The 14,366-nt window shown below is 44.8% G+C and overlaps 1 protein-coding gene across 6 annotated transcripts in view; it reads right to left on the reverse strand.

Moving 5' to 3' along the window:
* ppargc1a (peroxisome proliferator-activated receptor gamma, coactivator 1 alpha) overlaps window positions 1-14,366 on the reverse strand; it is a 308,069-nt gene that overhangs the window by 40,308 nt on the left and 253,395 nt on the right. For 3 of the 6 annotated variants that reach the window (XM_079580342.1, XM_079580341.1, XM_079580345.1), the window contains exon 2: window positions 3,197-3,376. In XM_079580342.1, the coding sequence (XP_079436468.1) occupies window positions 3,197-3,376 (180 nt within the window). Of the gene's footprint in view, window positions 1-3,196; window positions 3,377-4,848; window positions 5,165-5,232; window positions 5,460-14,366 lie in introns of those variants that run through there. The other 3 variants (XM_079580343.1, XM_079580344.1, XM_079580346.1) reach the window with 3 other exon arrangements.

Raw genomic sequence — 14,366 nt, forward strand, 5'->3', positions numbered from 1 at the left:
AAGGCAGCGCTTGTCTCTTTCTATCTGTCACCATCGCCACAGCAGCCCCGATGTAATTCATGCGCCACAATTCAAGCCACACAAGCGACAACTGTTAATACCTTTTTAACTGTGGACGTGTGGAACTGCCACCTAGCATCCCCATTGTCGGTCCTCCTGAAAACAAAGCGCACGCCGCTGCCTGACATCCCCCCTCACTCCCACGTGACATTTGAGCACCGGCCCGGCGGTGGCTTAAAAAGACATTCGGTCACGCTTCTGTGCCGTTATCTTTGGCAGTACACTGGGAACTTATTGGGAGTGAGCCGCCCCCGTAACAACTGCAGCTCGAAATAGACCAGTGGACTTTCATGGTCGGCCCGTTTTTGAAGAGGTGTCAGGCAAGCACACACCGGGCCAGGAGCTGTTATTGGGTATTTGGGGAAGGTGTGCGGTTTACAGGGCGGCTTAGGCGGAGGTTGAGGGAGGGGGAAGTGTGTGTGTGTCAGTGTATCATTCTTCACATTCGGTGTCAGGGACAGTTTGGAGAGTACAGGAGATGGAGCAAAAGGCCAGCCAGGGGACGCAGCGTGATCCAAGATGCTACTCAAGTGTCTCAAGGGTATAAAGCACCCTGTTACATAAAGAACTTTGTCCATAATAACATAACCAAAAAAAAAAAGCCAAAGACATCATTTGTTTTACTTTCTGAGCTGCCGGTCATCTCCACAGCTGACTCCCACTGTCATGAAAAAGTGCTTCCGGACTTGCTCCTATTCTCAAATGGGACAGCTGCACCCAGTTGTTACACATGTTGCTCTGGGAAGTGTCACCAACTTGCAAACATGCTACACATCTGTTTAGCTTGTAGGGATGGGACTATAAACAATAGTTAATCGTGGTGATTAAAAAAATACGGCAATTAATCGATCGCCACATTTTTTGATTATTGTGCTAGAAGATAATCGCTAAATCCATCCGATAACCAGTGCCGGTAACTTTACCGGGAGTTGGTAAGTCTCCATGGAGATGTGATTAAAGTCAGCTGTATTTAAGGTTTCAGTAGGTTAGTTCCTCATCCAAGTCCATTCTTTGATAACCCACTGCAGAAAATGCATTTTCTGTTTCGAGCTGCTCATGAGCTGCATGTTTTGTATTGTCGGCAACAGTATAGTCCAAAATGTTACAGTTTGCCTTTAAATACTTACTTTATGTCTCACACCATATGACATTCACAGCAGACAATGAAGAGGAATATTTAATAATTGTCCAATCCCCATCATTTTTGCAGTTTCAGTGATTTTGTTTTAGACCATTGGCAAATATCGTTCATCACAATTACTCTGTCCAAGTTAATCGGGACCCCAAATTCCATTATCGTCCCATCCCTATTGGCATGTTTGGTCATTGATCAACTAAAATAACATCATTTATTTGACCCATCCTTCAACCAGTGCCTTAGGAGCAGTTGCCGATTGTAGCGCCGAAGCTTGGTCAGGATTCCCGATTTGGGTTGATGAGGGCATCAGAAGTGCCAGGTATCAACATGAGACATTCTACCGTGCCGTCAATGCAACACAACATAAAAGGTCCAAATATGAAAACTTTCACAGTCTAAGTTATTAACACGGTCTTGTGATTGGTTGCTTCCCTTCAGTGTAAGCAGGGGCCAATCAAAGGGCGCTGGAAGTCACTGCTCCAGCCTCAGCCTCTGATCCTCCCCGAGCTGCAAACTTCCCCCCCCTGTCAGATTAAGCAGGATTAGCTCAGTCCTGCCGTATGATGAACTGAGCACTTCATATGGTGACTTGAAACTTTCCAAAGATGGAGGGGGAAAAAAAAAAACTCCCTGGTCAGGCAAATGTATTAACAGGCTTTTGAAAGTCTTGATTAGGAAAGCCCTGCCATATTCTTACTATGTTACTGCTTCTTAGTGAAGATGCCAACATGTCATCCGGCTTGGTGACATTTGCAAATACACAGGCCTAAATATGTATCTGCAATTACTTCGTGGTGCACAGAAAACAGAGTAGCTACATCTAAAGCTGACATTTCACGTTTATGGGTACTTTTGTTCGCTATGTACAACTTCATCGGCCAAAGCTGCAATAACTATCAACATGTCCCTACCTGGGTTGACCATCGCAAACCATTTGACCTCAAACATGTATAACTCGGGCATAGCTTCAACATTTGGACAGATTGGATGAACTGTGCACGAAGACACTTTGTCACAAGCCAAAACAATCAACCGAACCCTAAAATTTGAGTCCATTTTGCCAACACAATGTACGGACTCTGTACAATTTGGCCTTGCACCGTGCATTGTGTTCCTAAATTAGACCTTGGCTGTGCTCCTCACTCACATGCACACACACTTATTGGTATTTTTATCCATCCCCTGAGCAACTCACTGGGCTGCGAGCCATATCACTCTAAGACGACAGAGGAGCAGCCACACCACCAAGTACTTAGGCCTATCCCTGTGCTGTGCGCGCGCTGTAGTAAAATCTAGAATAGGTGCTGGCTGATGTTGTGGTGGCCAAAAGCGGAAAGAATTCACTCCCTTATCAGCCTCGGAGTTGCAAACAGGGAGCACGCCAGCAGCAGAGCCAAGAAGAAGAAGAAGAAAAAAAAAAAAAAAACATGACAAGAGTGGTGCCACAAACACACCTCACCTCCCGAGACACGGCTAAAGCATCCAATCTTGCCTCTTTCTTGTCTATCTCTGCCACTGATAAAGGCCTATAATGAACTGGGGACCGCAACTGAGTCCCAAGACTGATGGCTTTATGGCCCCGGTCGGATCATCGCCCTCTGTGGACTCTCGGTGAGAAAAGGAACGCCACGGTTAGATGGAACGCAAGCGGATAGGGAGGCAGGGGAGAGGAGGGGGGGGAGGGAAGCAAAGATTAAAGTTTTACACTGTAACCTTTGAGAGGCATTTTGCAACACGGTGCTATTCCGTCTGATGTGCGCCGCGTTGCTTGAACTTGCCCTGAAATAAATGTTTTGATAAGCGGGCCTAAAGTGGCGGCCAGGATCCAAACAAGGGACAAAGGTCTTCAGTCTCTTATCACTCTGCTGTTATCGCCTCTTTTGTACTTCGGAGCAATTTAAAAAGACATACTTGTTTGTAAACTGGCATTCAAGATTGCTTCACAGGCCCAAATCCATGTGGAATAAAAAAAATAAAAAAAATGTGTGGCAGACTTACCTCAAATAGATTGGACGCCTCGTTCCCATATTGTGAAGAGATGATCTCCGATTGGTCACTGTACCATTTGAGGCCACCCAAGAAACTGTCTGCATCTAAGTCACTGACATCCAGCTCGGACAGGTCAAGTTCAGGGAGGTCTGGGCAGAGGGGCTGGTCTTCACCAACCAAGGCAGCACACTGGGGAGCACACAAGACATGGAGGCTTTTGAGAAACATTTCATCAAACATCCCAAGCCACAACTTTGCATCAAGTCATCCTGCTTTTATCCAAACCTGGAGAACGAGCTGTGCGCCCATTACATTGCTCCTGCGCAGTGACATCGTGCATGCCCTACTAAACACTACTGCCTGTTGACATTTTGTAATTCACCAGCCACTTTTATGTAATCTAGCCAATGTGTGCCTGTATGAGCAGCTGCTACCGGTTCCTCCCCAACGCAAATCATCGGCTCCGCTCGGGCTGAAAATGAAGAGCACGCGTCCCGGAGGCAGAGGCATAACGGAATAACGTGGGAGGTGGCAACAAGTGCAGACAGCTTCAGGTGATAATAATAGACACATAATAGAGCGCTGTCACACATTTGTCACAAAATGGGCAGTTTAGGTTTCAGTTTGGCAACTTTGAAGCCTTCCTTATTAAGGAATTGGCCCCAGAGGTTGGATTTTCACACTGTGACATGCAGGTGCAAACGAGATGAAGTGAAAAGCTACATTTGTTGCAAGCTTCTCGTTTTTTATTAGTTCTGTACGAGCTGTAAGAGCAAGATAGATAAACGAATGATATCCCCTGGCAGGGCTGTGAGGTATTTGGCTCAGCGCGTGCAGGGGATGAGAGAGTGGCCGTGCCAAGTAGGCAAAACCGCTCAGACACCGGTGTCACACTTCATCTGTCCGCGGAATGGCAGAAGCACGCGAGGCTTCTGTGGAGTGGCGAAACCCACTGTGTACATCGCGTCTCGATGCTTTACTGTCCATTCCACGGGATATACGTTATGGCAAAAGCATCAACGCCATGGCATTCAACGTGCTTGCCGTCTCATACCCTATTATGTCCCCGGACTGCCTGAACTAATGAAATAGCGCCGCCAGACAGATGAGCGGGGCGCACACAGCAGCAGCAGCAGCAGCGGCAGCAAAAGCGCATCTGTGATTTACGCACGCATGGCACCAGCAAGCACTGGCTTGAAGAGAATATGCACGCACGAGAAATAAATATCTACAGCTGCACTTCCCAACACAATGTGAGAATATCCGAAATGTAACTGAGCGTCTTCCATCTGCCTCTAAATTCAGAGGTGCGCCTTTTACTTTTTACTGTTTTAAATCACGCTGCGTACTGACACTATGCAGACTGTAAAGCATCACGAAAAGCAAAGAAAAGTGAGAGGACGAAAAAGTATCCTTTTGATGTGCGCTGGTTTTGGGAAAAACCGACGAGCAGCTTTTACGCACGGGATACTGTGAAAATAGCAAAGGGATGGAGCCAGCGTTACGCTCTCCCCTCAAGCCGGTGATGTTGAACCGTGCACGATGCTCCTGCGAAACGCCAAGACATAGCTCTCCCTCTCTCTCTCTCTCAAATAAAGTGAATAAACGACGCTGCACATCAAAGGGATTGAAATCGTCGTCGTAAATGGCAAGCCAAATACCTGACTTTGAGACATTTCAGTCATTTTTTGGCACCGGTGCGCGTGGAAAGCTGCGAAATCCGCTCAAAAAGACACAAGAGAGATCCTATAGGAAGGAGATAGTCCCAGCCCGTGCACAAAATATCATAACTACACGTGAAACTGCGAAGAAAAGACGTCCCCTCCGTTTGTCATATTCCCGTGTTGCGTTTATATCCCCCGCATCCTCAACTCTTCAGATCCAGACGCGCACTAAGCAGCAGCAGCACAGCAGAGCGCAGTTATAGCGGACCACTGTGAGGGAGAGTCAGCGCAGTCCATGGATCCAATACGAATCAGTCCACACAGATAGAGAAGTCTTTTTTTTTTTTTTTTTTTTTTTTTTTTTTACAAAGATGCTCTCACCTCTATTTCTCTCCACACCGAGTCCTGGTTACACCTGTCCCACGCCATCCAGATACTGAATGACAGTCCGTACAAAAAGGGTAAAAAAGAAGAAAAAAAGAAAGAAAAGTAAAAAAGAAATCCACACACGCTTCCCGCTCGCTCGCACACAGGCGACTGCTGCCCCTCGCCGAGAATGAACCGAGGGCACCTGTCTTACAACTGCTTTCCATCACATGACAAAGCTATTAAAAGTAGGCAGGGGAGTGACTCCTGCGTGCACTACTCGCCGGTGACGCGCGGGCAGGGGGCGGAGCCAATGGCCGCGCGCATAGTAAAGAGCAGAGAGAGCGGAGAGATCCAGTGGAGAGATTTTTAAAGCGGGCGGATAGTGCTATCAGCTGCGTTAACTGCGCGTAAAGGCGAAGGCACACGTGAACCGGGCAAAACGGGGCTGACCGAGTCCACGGCACGCGTTTTAACAACAGATAAGACAAGTCACAGGCCTGTATGCGAGTGCACGTCGTGGCCACAGCGCGCATTTTCACAGCAGACGATGTTTAATAGCCTAATATAGACTTGTTGTTGCAAGAAGTGGGTTTGCTAATCTGTTTTGATACAGTTATTAACTACCGGGCAAAACGGAGCATTTTGGTCAGCGTAATTTGCCTAATGACGCATCTAATGATCTTAACGACTTTCAAAAACATTGGGGGAAATAATATTTGTCTATTTCTTCTACAAACGTTTTTTTTTTTTTTTTTAAATACATGATGGAGATTGATGGTGACGCTATTGACTTATGGCGCGTGTGCGTAAAAACAAAGGCAATCAGATAAATAAACAATTGGCGCGCGTGTCATGAATTTGAAAAGAGACTCGCGGAGCCAACGTATACAAATGCAAAACGCATCACAGTCTGACCAAGAGCTTGCCGCGGATAAGACGTTGAGTTGCGTTGTTGCTCGACAATAGAAAAGCTAATAGTGAAAGGCTGGTCAAAAGGGAAGAAACGTGGTCTGTGTGGGGGTATTTCTTTGTTCATTCGGGGACATTGAAAAGGAACAGGTGGCAGTAGCAACGGCGTATATACAGTGTCAACAAGACGTGTATAGGCAACAGTAATCCACTAAAATAAAAACACAAGCTTTGTGGACATGTTAAACAAAGCACTGACTCGCAATAGGGCTGTTGTCTCTTGCTGCCTTGAATGTTTATCTGAAAATTACAGCGCTGTGCAAAGTTTTCAATAAAAGCGCTAAAATACACAGACCTCTGCCAAGGCATTTCCTTGCAATGGTAAAGTTACAGAGGATTTGCGCTTCGGCCATTCTGACATACATTTTATTCTTTCAAAGCGAACCACGAGCACAATCAGCCTGAGGGTTAAAACAAGTCAACTACAGCGCTCAATATCGACACTCATCTTGTTGCTATGCAGTGACATCATCTGCATAACCTCTACGGTGTCCAAAAAAAACACACTCCAAAACACACAATAGCAAGCAAGCTTTTAATTTCTTAAACGTTTATCGGGCAAGTGACTATTTTCGGTAATTTCCGCACACTTTACATATGGCCTCCCTGCTGCACATCAGCAAGGTAGACGCATGTAGTCCTCACTCAGCCAATCAGAAGAGATCACCCTACATCAAAGATCCCAATACTGTGGCATTTGACCAATCAGCAGAGAGCGGTCGTGCTCTCAACTTCCTGTTTTCTCTGAAGTCTGAAAATGACCCACGTCTGGCTAAATTCATGGTACATTTCTTTACATAACTTGAAAACTAACCATGGCAAGTTGACGAAACTCACACATTTTATCGGTGAATACTTGTGCTAAGTGATATATGTGTTGGTTTTGGAGGACATGGTAAAATAAGTGAAATTACAGCATGAAAAAGGCAGGGACCATATTTGATCATATGCCCTGTTCACTTTAACCTAGAGTTAACTAGCTTTGATCATATTTGGACATGCCCGTTGCACTGATTATTCATGCTTACAGTATTTTCTTGACAAAAGAACCAATAAACCATAGGACTATGTTTTTATGTTGCCAAAGGTTATGTTTCGTAAAAAAAAAAAATTTGGCAAACACAATTGGAGGTGACTGACCCCGCCCACTGCACGTAACGCACAATCACATGACAAACACTCTTGCCTATGACAGGTGTGATCATTGAAACATCAATACCACAAAACACAATGTCTCCTGAATACCTGCACCCCCCGAGACCTGAAAGTACTTTTGGTATATTTTACATTTACCTCCACTTAAAGGACAATGAGCAATTTTAAAGGGCTTTCTTTTTTTTCTTTTTTTTTACAATTTAGGGCAAGGAACCACATATGGTAACTTCACTCATATTGATTTTCTACATGATATTGAAATATTTTGAAAATGTCAAAACAGAACTAAGCATGTGTTTTGTCAATGAGTGCCCTATAAGGGGTTAACAGTGCAGCGGTGTCTACGAGATGGCGAATGTTATTTTTAAGTAAACTCCTCACATTATATTACTGTAATAACTCTATGCCCACTCTATTGCAGTTTTTACTCTTGTACGCCTATAAAATCCACCTAAGCATGCAAGGAGCAATTGTCTGCCGAAATTAGTGAAGCCCTGTAAGTCTCATTAAACACAGAATTGCACAGTAACCTGTAAAAACGGTCTCACAACTACCAGGGTAAAGTGTACAGATTGGGTGCATCCATGCCAGGATGTGCCCATTGTGGCAGTAGGACATTATGGATATGGGCATGTAGCAGTGGGTATCTCTGGGTATTTGTAGTACTAAAATCTATACATCTGCCATCTTTCCACACGGTCGACCCAAACGGAGCAGGTGGTGTGTTCATTGACCTCGCATCGCCCAGATGGACCAGTACCGCACACATACTGGAGTATTGGGAGGGGAGGGACATGAAGCTCAATGCTGTAGGACGTAAAAATACATTTGTGAAATTTGGGTTATGGGATCAGAAGTTAATTTCCAAGAAGCCAACAATAAAACATTCTCAGTCTCTAATCAACAGGAAGCCCACACATAAGAAGAAGAAACTTTTTTATACAAGTATTACACAAATTAACATAGAAACAATTGCCTTGTCAACTGAAAGCTCAGCCGTGTCTTCAGCTGCTTTTTAAACACATTGGCCACACGTCGCGACAGAGGAAGGTCGCTCCACAATTCAGGAGCAGCGGCTTCAAAGGTCAAGTCTCGTCTGGTTTTAAAGCGGGTCACTAGGACAGTGAGGATGTTCTGGCCCGAGGACCTAAGGTTGCGACCAGAGGAGTGTAGGGCGCAGCAGGTCACACACATATTTGGGAGCCTGACCATGCAAGGCTATAAAAGTCTGAACTAAAGTTTTGATGGGGAGCCAGTGCAGAGAGTATAAAATGGGACTAATGTGTGACCGTCTGCCAGATCCTGCTAAAAAACAAACCAAACGCCAAGATTTCTGATGATCGACTGAACCGAGGAGCCCAGAGAACCGAGGTGGATCACAATAATGGGGATTTTCTGTTCTGGAGCAACGATCAAAGTCTCATAATTTTGATCTGGAGGTTTTGGCCTTGGAGGTACTTGAAGTTCCACCGGTCAAATGAACAAATGGTCAGAGCCAGGACTCAAACCCACAACGCTGAACACAGAAGATCGTGTTCTGCAATATGCGCAGCAGCATTTACCACTAGACTTTTTTTTTTTTACGGATTTCTCTCTTGGAGCAGAAAAGTCTCAGTCAAAAGCCTTATCAGATTGTACTGTTCATGCCAATTAAGAAGACGCAGGCTAAATATAGATATAATGTTGCGATTCCCTTTGCTCAATGGCCTTTGATTCTCTTTTTCTGCAACACTAGCTAGAGGCGGGATATTTATGTATGCGCTGCTGGAGATTTGTAGATACAGGCATTATTTCAACAAAAAAAAGGGGGTGGGGGGGGGGGGGGCTCGGCAGTGCAGGTAATCTTTGAAATGCCAAAGCTTTTTGTTTCACTTGCAGAAAGCTGATAATGAATGGCTAAGTATGAGGGGGATTGTGACACACAGGGGCAGAATGATAATAATAAAAAAAAGTATAATATTGAGGGGGCGAAGCGGTGGCGGCAGATCGCTTCATTCTGCTTCATGAGATGGCCCCGGGTCCTGTCTTCACACTGTCCCCGCATTTAACCGCACCTATATATATATATATTGCATATGTCACATCTCAAGGGGGCTAAGCTATAGGATGAGGGTGTGAAAAATTGCTCGCACCTTTCATGATGGAAGAGCATGATGACATGTGACAACCACTTTCCAGGCTTTGAGTGAAAGCACGAGGACGGAATGGTGGTAATGATAAAAGGTTCATACAAATATGTGTCACTATATTCACAAGGTTCTTTTTTTAATGTTGCAAATCGTCAGAAAGACTTGCTTGTGGTCATTTGAGTGCTGAAAAGATCAAAGTGAGTCATGTGCAAATGGGAAAAACTAAACTACATTATGGGTAGGGCTGTACTGTTAAATGATTCCGGGACTACTGGCATTGAAAAGATAAAAATATCACAAGCAGGTACTTTCATCTCCTCCTGGTGTCTCTGGCCAGAAAACCACAATTGCAACTTGACTGCCACCGAACCGGAGCAACCAATGCACACTAATAGAATCACGAAGAAAAAGCTAACAGGCTAACGGGTAAAGCTAACTGCGGGCTAGCACACTTTAAACAGTATTTACAGCCAACTTTGAATATATATTATAATATTTCCATTGTTTAATTGGATGTACAATATCCCTCTCTCCCTTCGCCTTTTCTGTCAGTGTAGTATTTACTCTCACGGAAAATTAATAAGTTAAAAAATTGCAACTTGCAAGACACCTGCAGTTGCGCTTATGGCCTCTAGGGGCAGGAGTTACTTAGTGCTGCATTAAAGGAAGTGACTTGGTTGTTTCAACTCAAATAAATGATTCTTTCCCCAATTTTTGCCCCATTAAAAAAAAAATCCTTATTTTTAATGAAATAATATTTTTTTTCATCATCTTTGTAAATTTTTATTATTGATATTTTCGCCCATTTTCTTCAATTTTTTCTGAATTTTTGCTCTACTTTTAATGCCTTTTTTGCCACAATTTCTCCCAATTTCCCCCCCAAATTATTCCCCATTTTTCACACATTTTTGACCATGGAAATGAACCTGATCCAATTTTGTCTCTTCCAAACAATACTGTTCTGTTTTCAAGCATCGATTGATTTCTAGTATCAGGTATCGATATCGTAAACTAAGTATCGTTACAGGACCGGTATCGAAAAAAATGTAACGGTACCCAGCCCTTATTATGGGTTCTTTCATAATAAAGACATATGCGTAACCCAGATTTTTTTTTTTTAATGTATTTATTAAGATAGGTACAAAATGTGCACTGATACAACACAGCCGCTCTCCCTCACGCTCTAAATGTAATCCAACTTTTTTTTTTGGTAAAACGCTTCTGGCACTTCTCAGAAAGCAAAAGGGTCTTAATGATTAAAGCATTTCTCCCTGGAGTCAGCCGACACGCGGAGCTCTCCAAAGCCAAAAACGGGGCTAATCCACAGATAATTATCTTTTGTTTGAATATTCAACCTGACTCATGGCACAAAACTATTTGCTTTGCTGGCCCTGGATGGTGAATGGTACAAAAAAAGAGAAACAAAATCCTTTGATAATACAGGAATCTTCACTGCGCAATCATATCTTTAAATATTGAAAATAACATTAAATCGTCACATTCTCTCAGCCTGACAGGGAGAGTCAAGGCAGTCCCATCTACAAGTGGAGATTTTCTTTTTCCCTCCCCCATAAATGGTGTCACTAGCCCTCAGAGAGTGGGCCGCTGCACGGAGCGCGTTGAAGGGGGGGGAGATTCATATCACTTTGTTGCATGCCATTGCTCCCAACAGAATCCATCCGAGCATCTGGCCGTTTTTAATACAAGATGGCCGATCGCGGAGAATTAATTGAGGGCATAGGTAACGCAGAGTAATGTTCAGGGGACAGTCCACATGTCGTCCGCTGACTGTATTTTTCATTTCCGTTTCATTGGCTTTCTTTGTTCAAGTATCATCTATTAACGCGCGGTCTATGAACTATATTTTAGATTAGCAAATTAAAGTAGTGATCTGTTTGCCACAGCTGGACTTATTCTGGCTTTATTTGATCTGATTCATGACTCTCTGTGCCAACAACACTGAAGTACCTGAAGTTACCTGAAGTACTTAGAAAACCTTAATGTGGAACCATTTGAATCAATTGTTCCCATTTTTATGACAGGAGATAATTATGGCCTTATAGCACAGCTCACACCGTTAACATCCGCGTACGTTTACGTGAACTCTACTGGGGGGAGGTCCTACAGGAGGAAACGCGAGTAGCACCACTAAAAGAAAGCAAAAATAAACTCAAGGAAGTCATCGTTTTTCCATACTGAGATATGTTCTTACCTGAGTTTAGACGAGTTGATACGTACCTGTCTGGTCTTTGTGTGTGCCTGTGGAAGAGCTGGGTTGCTTCTAACTTCACCCCGTTTGGAGCCATAGGAATATACTGGGAGAAGCCAAATGCTAACAACATCTTTGGTCTTTTTGCATGACTGAGGGCACACAGTTCTTCCATAATATGATATGTTCTTACCTGAGCTTAGACGAGTTGATACGTACCTGTCTGGTCTTTGTGCGTGCCCGTGGAAGAGCGTGGTAGCTTCCAACTTCACCCCCGTTTGGAGCTATAGGAATATGCTGGGAGAGGCCAAATGCTAACAACATCAGGTATCCTTGTTTTCTTCTCGCTTTCAGATTTGGGTAATGTCAAAAATTCAAAATGTGCTTGGTTCAGGTGAGGGTTAAGAGGTTGAAATGACCTCTTACAACCATGTCTTCATGCTTTCTTCGTTGGGCTGTTTTCTCTCTCAGACAATTCAGGCCAGAGGTCTGTTGACGTCATGTCCAGTATCAGAACTGCTCGCTTTTGCCCATGGGAGGGGGGGGGGGATGACGGTTCCAAAATGAACCCTGGTCGGGCCTGGGTAGTGGGGCACCATGCCATGTGGGCGGTGACTGTGGATATGAGGTAGAAGGTAGTAGTCTGACTTTATGGCGAGGGATTAAGGGTTCATGAGGAGGTTCGGACACGGCCATAATGTTAGCTCTTTATTACACCGCCGTGGTCGTATTTCGCCGTTCTCAGATGCTTTATAGGATGTAATGCCATACAAAAGCTGGCGACAGGAAGTGAAAGAGGATATGCGGCGCAAATACGAGATTCTGATGTGGTGTCAAATGATGGCAGAACACCACTTCATATAAATTTGATAAAGCATATGAGATAATACTGGAGCATTCTTGGTTCCATATATCTACTGCCTGCCATTGGCCGCTGTGCAAGTTGTGCATCACAAGCAGCGAGATAAACAGCGTGACACCACAAATTATGCCGGCGCTCAGCCTTTGACATACAGTGAGCCAGTACGTTCTGCTCTTTGTGTATCGCCCTTCAGAGATGCTGTCGTCGCCTTGGCTGGCCGAGGTGCCGGCGTGTAATCCTTTTCCATCAATGAACTCCACTGTGTCATTTAGCCACTCGCAGGATGGAGGCTGCTTACCCTGCAGAGAACCCAGCCCCATGTCATTAAGGCAAATGGCACGAAGGGGCTGGGTCCAGTTAGCCCCGGTCGAGCCGCGAATTGAAAATAGCATTGGTGTCACGCAGCGGCTGGTAAACACAAAACAGACGCGTGGGGCGCACGGTGGGGTGGTTACAATGTCCCCTATTTTTGGTAGTGGAAGAAGTATTCACTTTCTAAGTAAATAATACAGCTACACTTCAACAAAAGGAATACGAGCTCACGCAAACTTTTCACACCCAGGGAGTCTATTACGAAACCTATGGCCCTTCTCTCAAGTCCACCAGAACAAAAAGGCAACCAATACCATTTCCATAGGCCTTAGACCACGCATAAAAACTCTTCGACAGACAACATCATGCCAACCTGAAAAGACTCAGAGACAGAATGTGTTAGGAATTTTTATTGAACACGAATCGTGATTGGGGCTCGGACCTCGGTGGAAGATTGGACTATATATGGACAACATGGCGATGATGGATGATAGCCGGAATCTTGAGACTGGTGGTAGGAAGAGACCCAGGGCGGCCGGGCGACACGAGGAGAGGCCAGGCGGAGGGGGCGGAGGAGGGTCGCAGCACAGCTGGGAAACTGATTGACCGTGGAGCTTAAGAAGAGGATCCAGGCTGATGTGTGACTGAAGCAGGATGAGCAACTACCGTGACTGGCTGACTCAAAGGTGCGGCTTGAGATGGGGCCGTGATTGGATGATTGGATGATGAAGGCTGCAGGTAGGTCTTCCAGGTTGAATTTGCGCTTCATAGTGTGTCACTCACACTACAGCCTGACTTACAGTATTTTCTTGTAAGATAATTATTTTGAGCAGACACAATTAGGTGGTTGCCACCTCATAAAGTTGTACAAGAGCCCCGAAACCTGCATGTAGTAATCGATTCACATGGCCTATCAGGATGTTCGAGAGAGATTGTGAGTTGGGAATACGGTTAACAGTACCCCCCTATAGAAAAAGAGAAAAATCAATTACCAGCTTAAATCCTTTATTGTAAATTTAGAGTTACCAAATCGCTGAACAAGCTTGTTGTTTGAAAGCTGGAGCACCTTGACAGAGCCGTGTGAACATGAGGAGAATAAACAAACAACCCCCCCAAAAAAAGCATCAGCGGCCTTCTCACTTAACAAGCTATCACGTCTTCTAATACTTTGTTCCGTTACAGAGGCAAAACCAGAAGTCTCTCGCCCCCGAATAATATCACGGTCACATGGCACAGTCTGTTTAAAATTGACAGCGAGTCATACAAGATGCATGGGGGAAAGTGGTGGCACGGAGAGGGCGAAGCGTGAGTGTGCGTCTGTGTAATGCTTCTTTGGTGGAGAACTGCACTAAACTAAGCGCTCTGGGCAGGGACTCGTGTGTGTGTGTGTGTGTGTAGGTGTGTGTGTGTGTGTGTGTGTAGGCACTTTCTGTTTTTGCTGGGGTATAGCACTCTCAAGGAATATTAAAATTTATGGACCATGAGGGTAGCAAACCCGCGCACACACACA

This window comes from Gobius niger, assembly GCF_951799975.1.
Source record: "Gobius niger genome assembly, chromosome: 21".
Taxonomy (NCBI): Eukaryota; Metazoa; Chordata; class Actinopteri; order Gobiiformes; family Gobiidae; genus Gobius; species Gobius niger.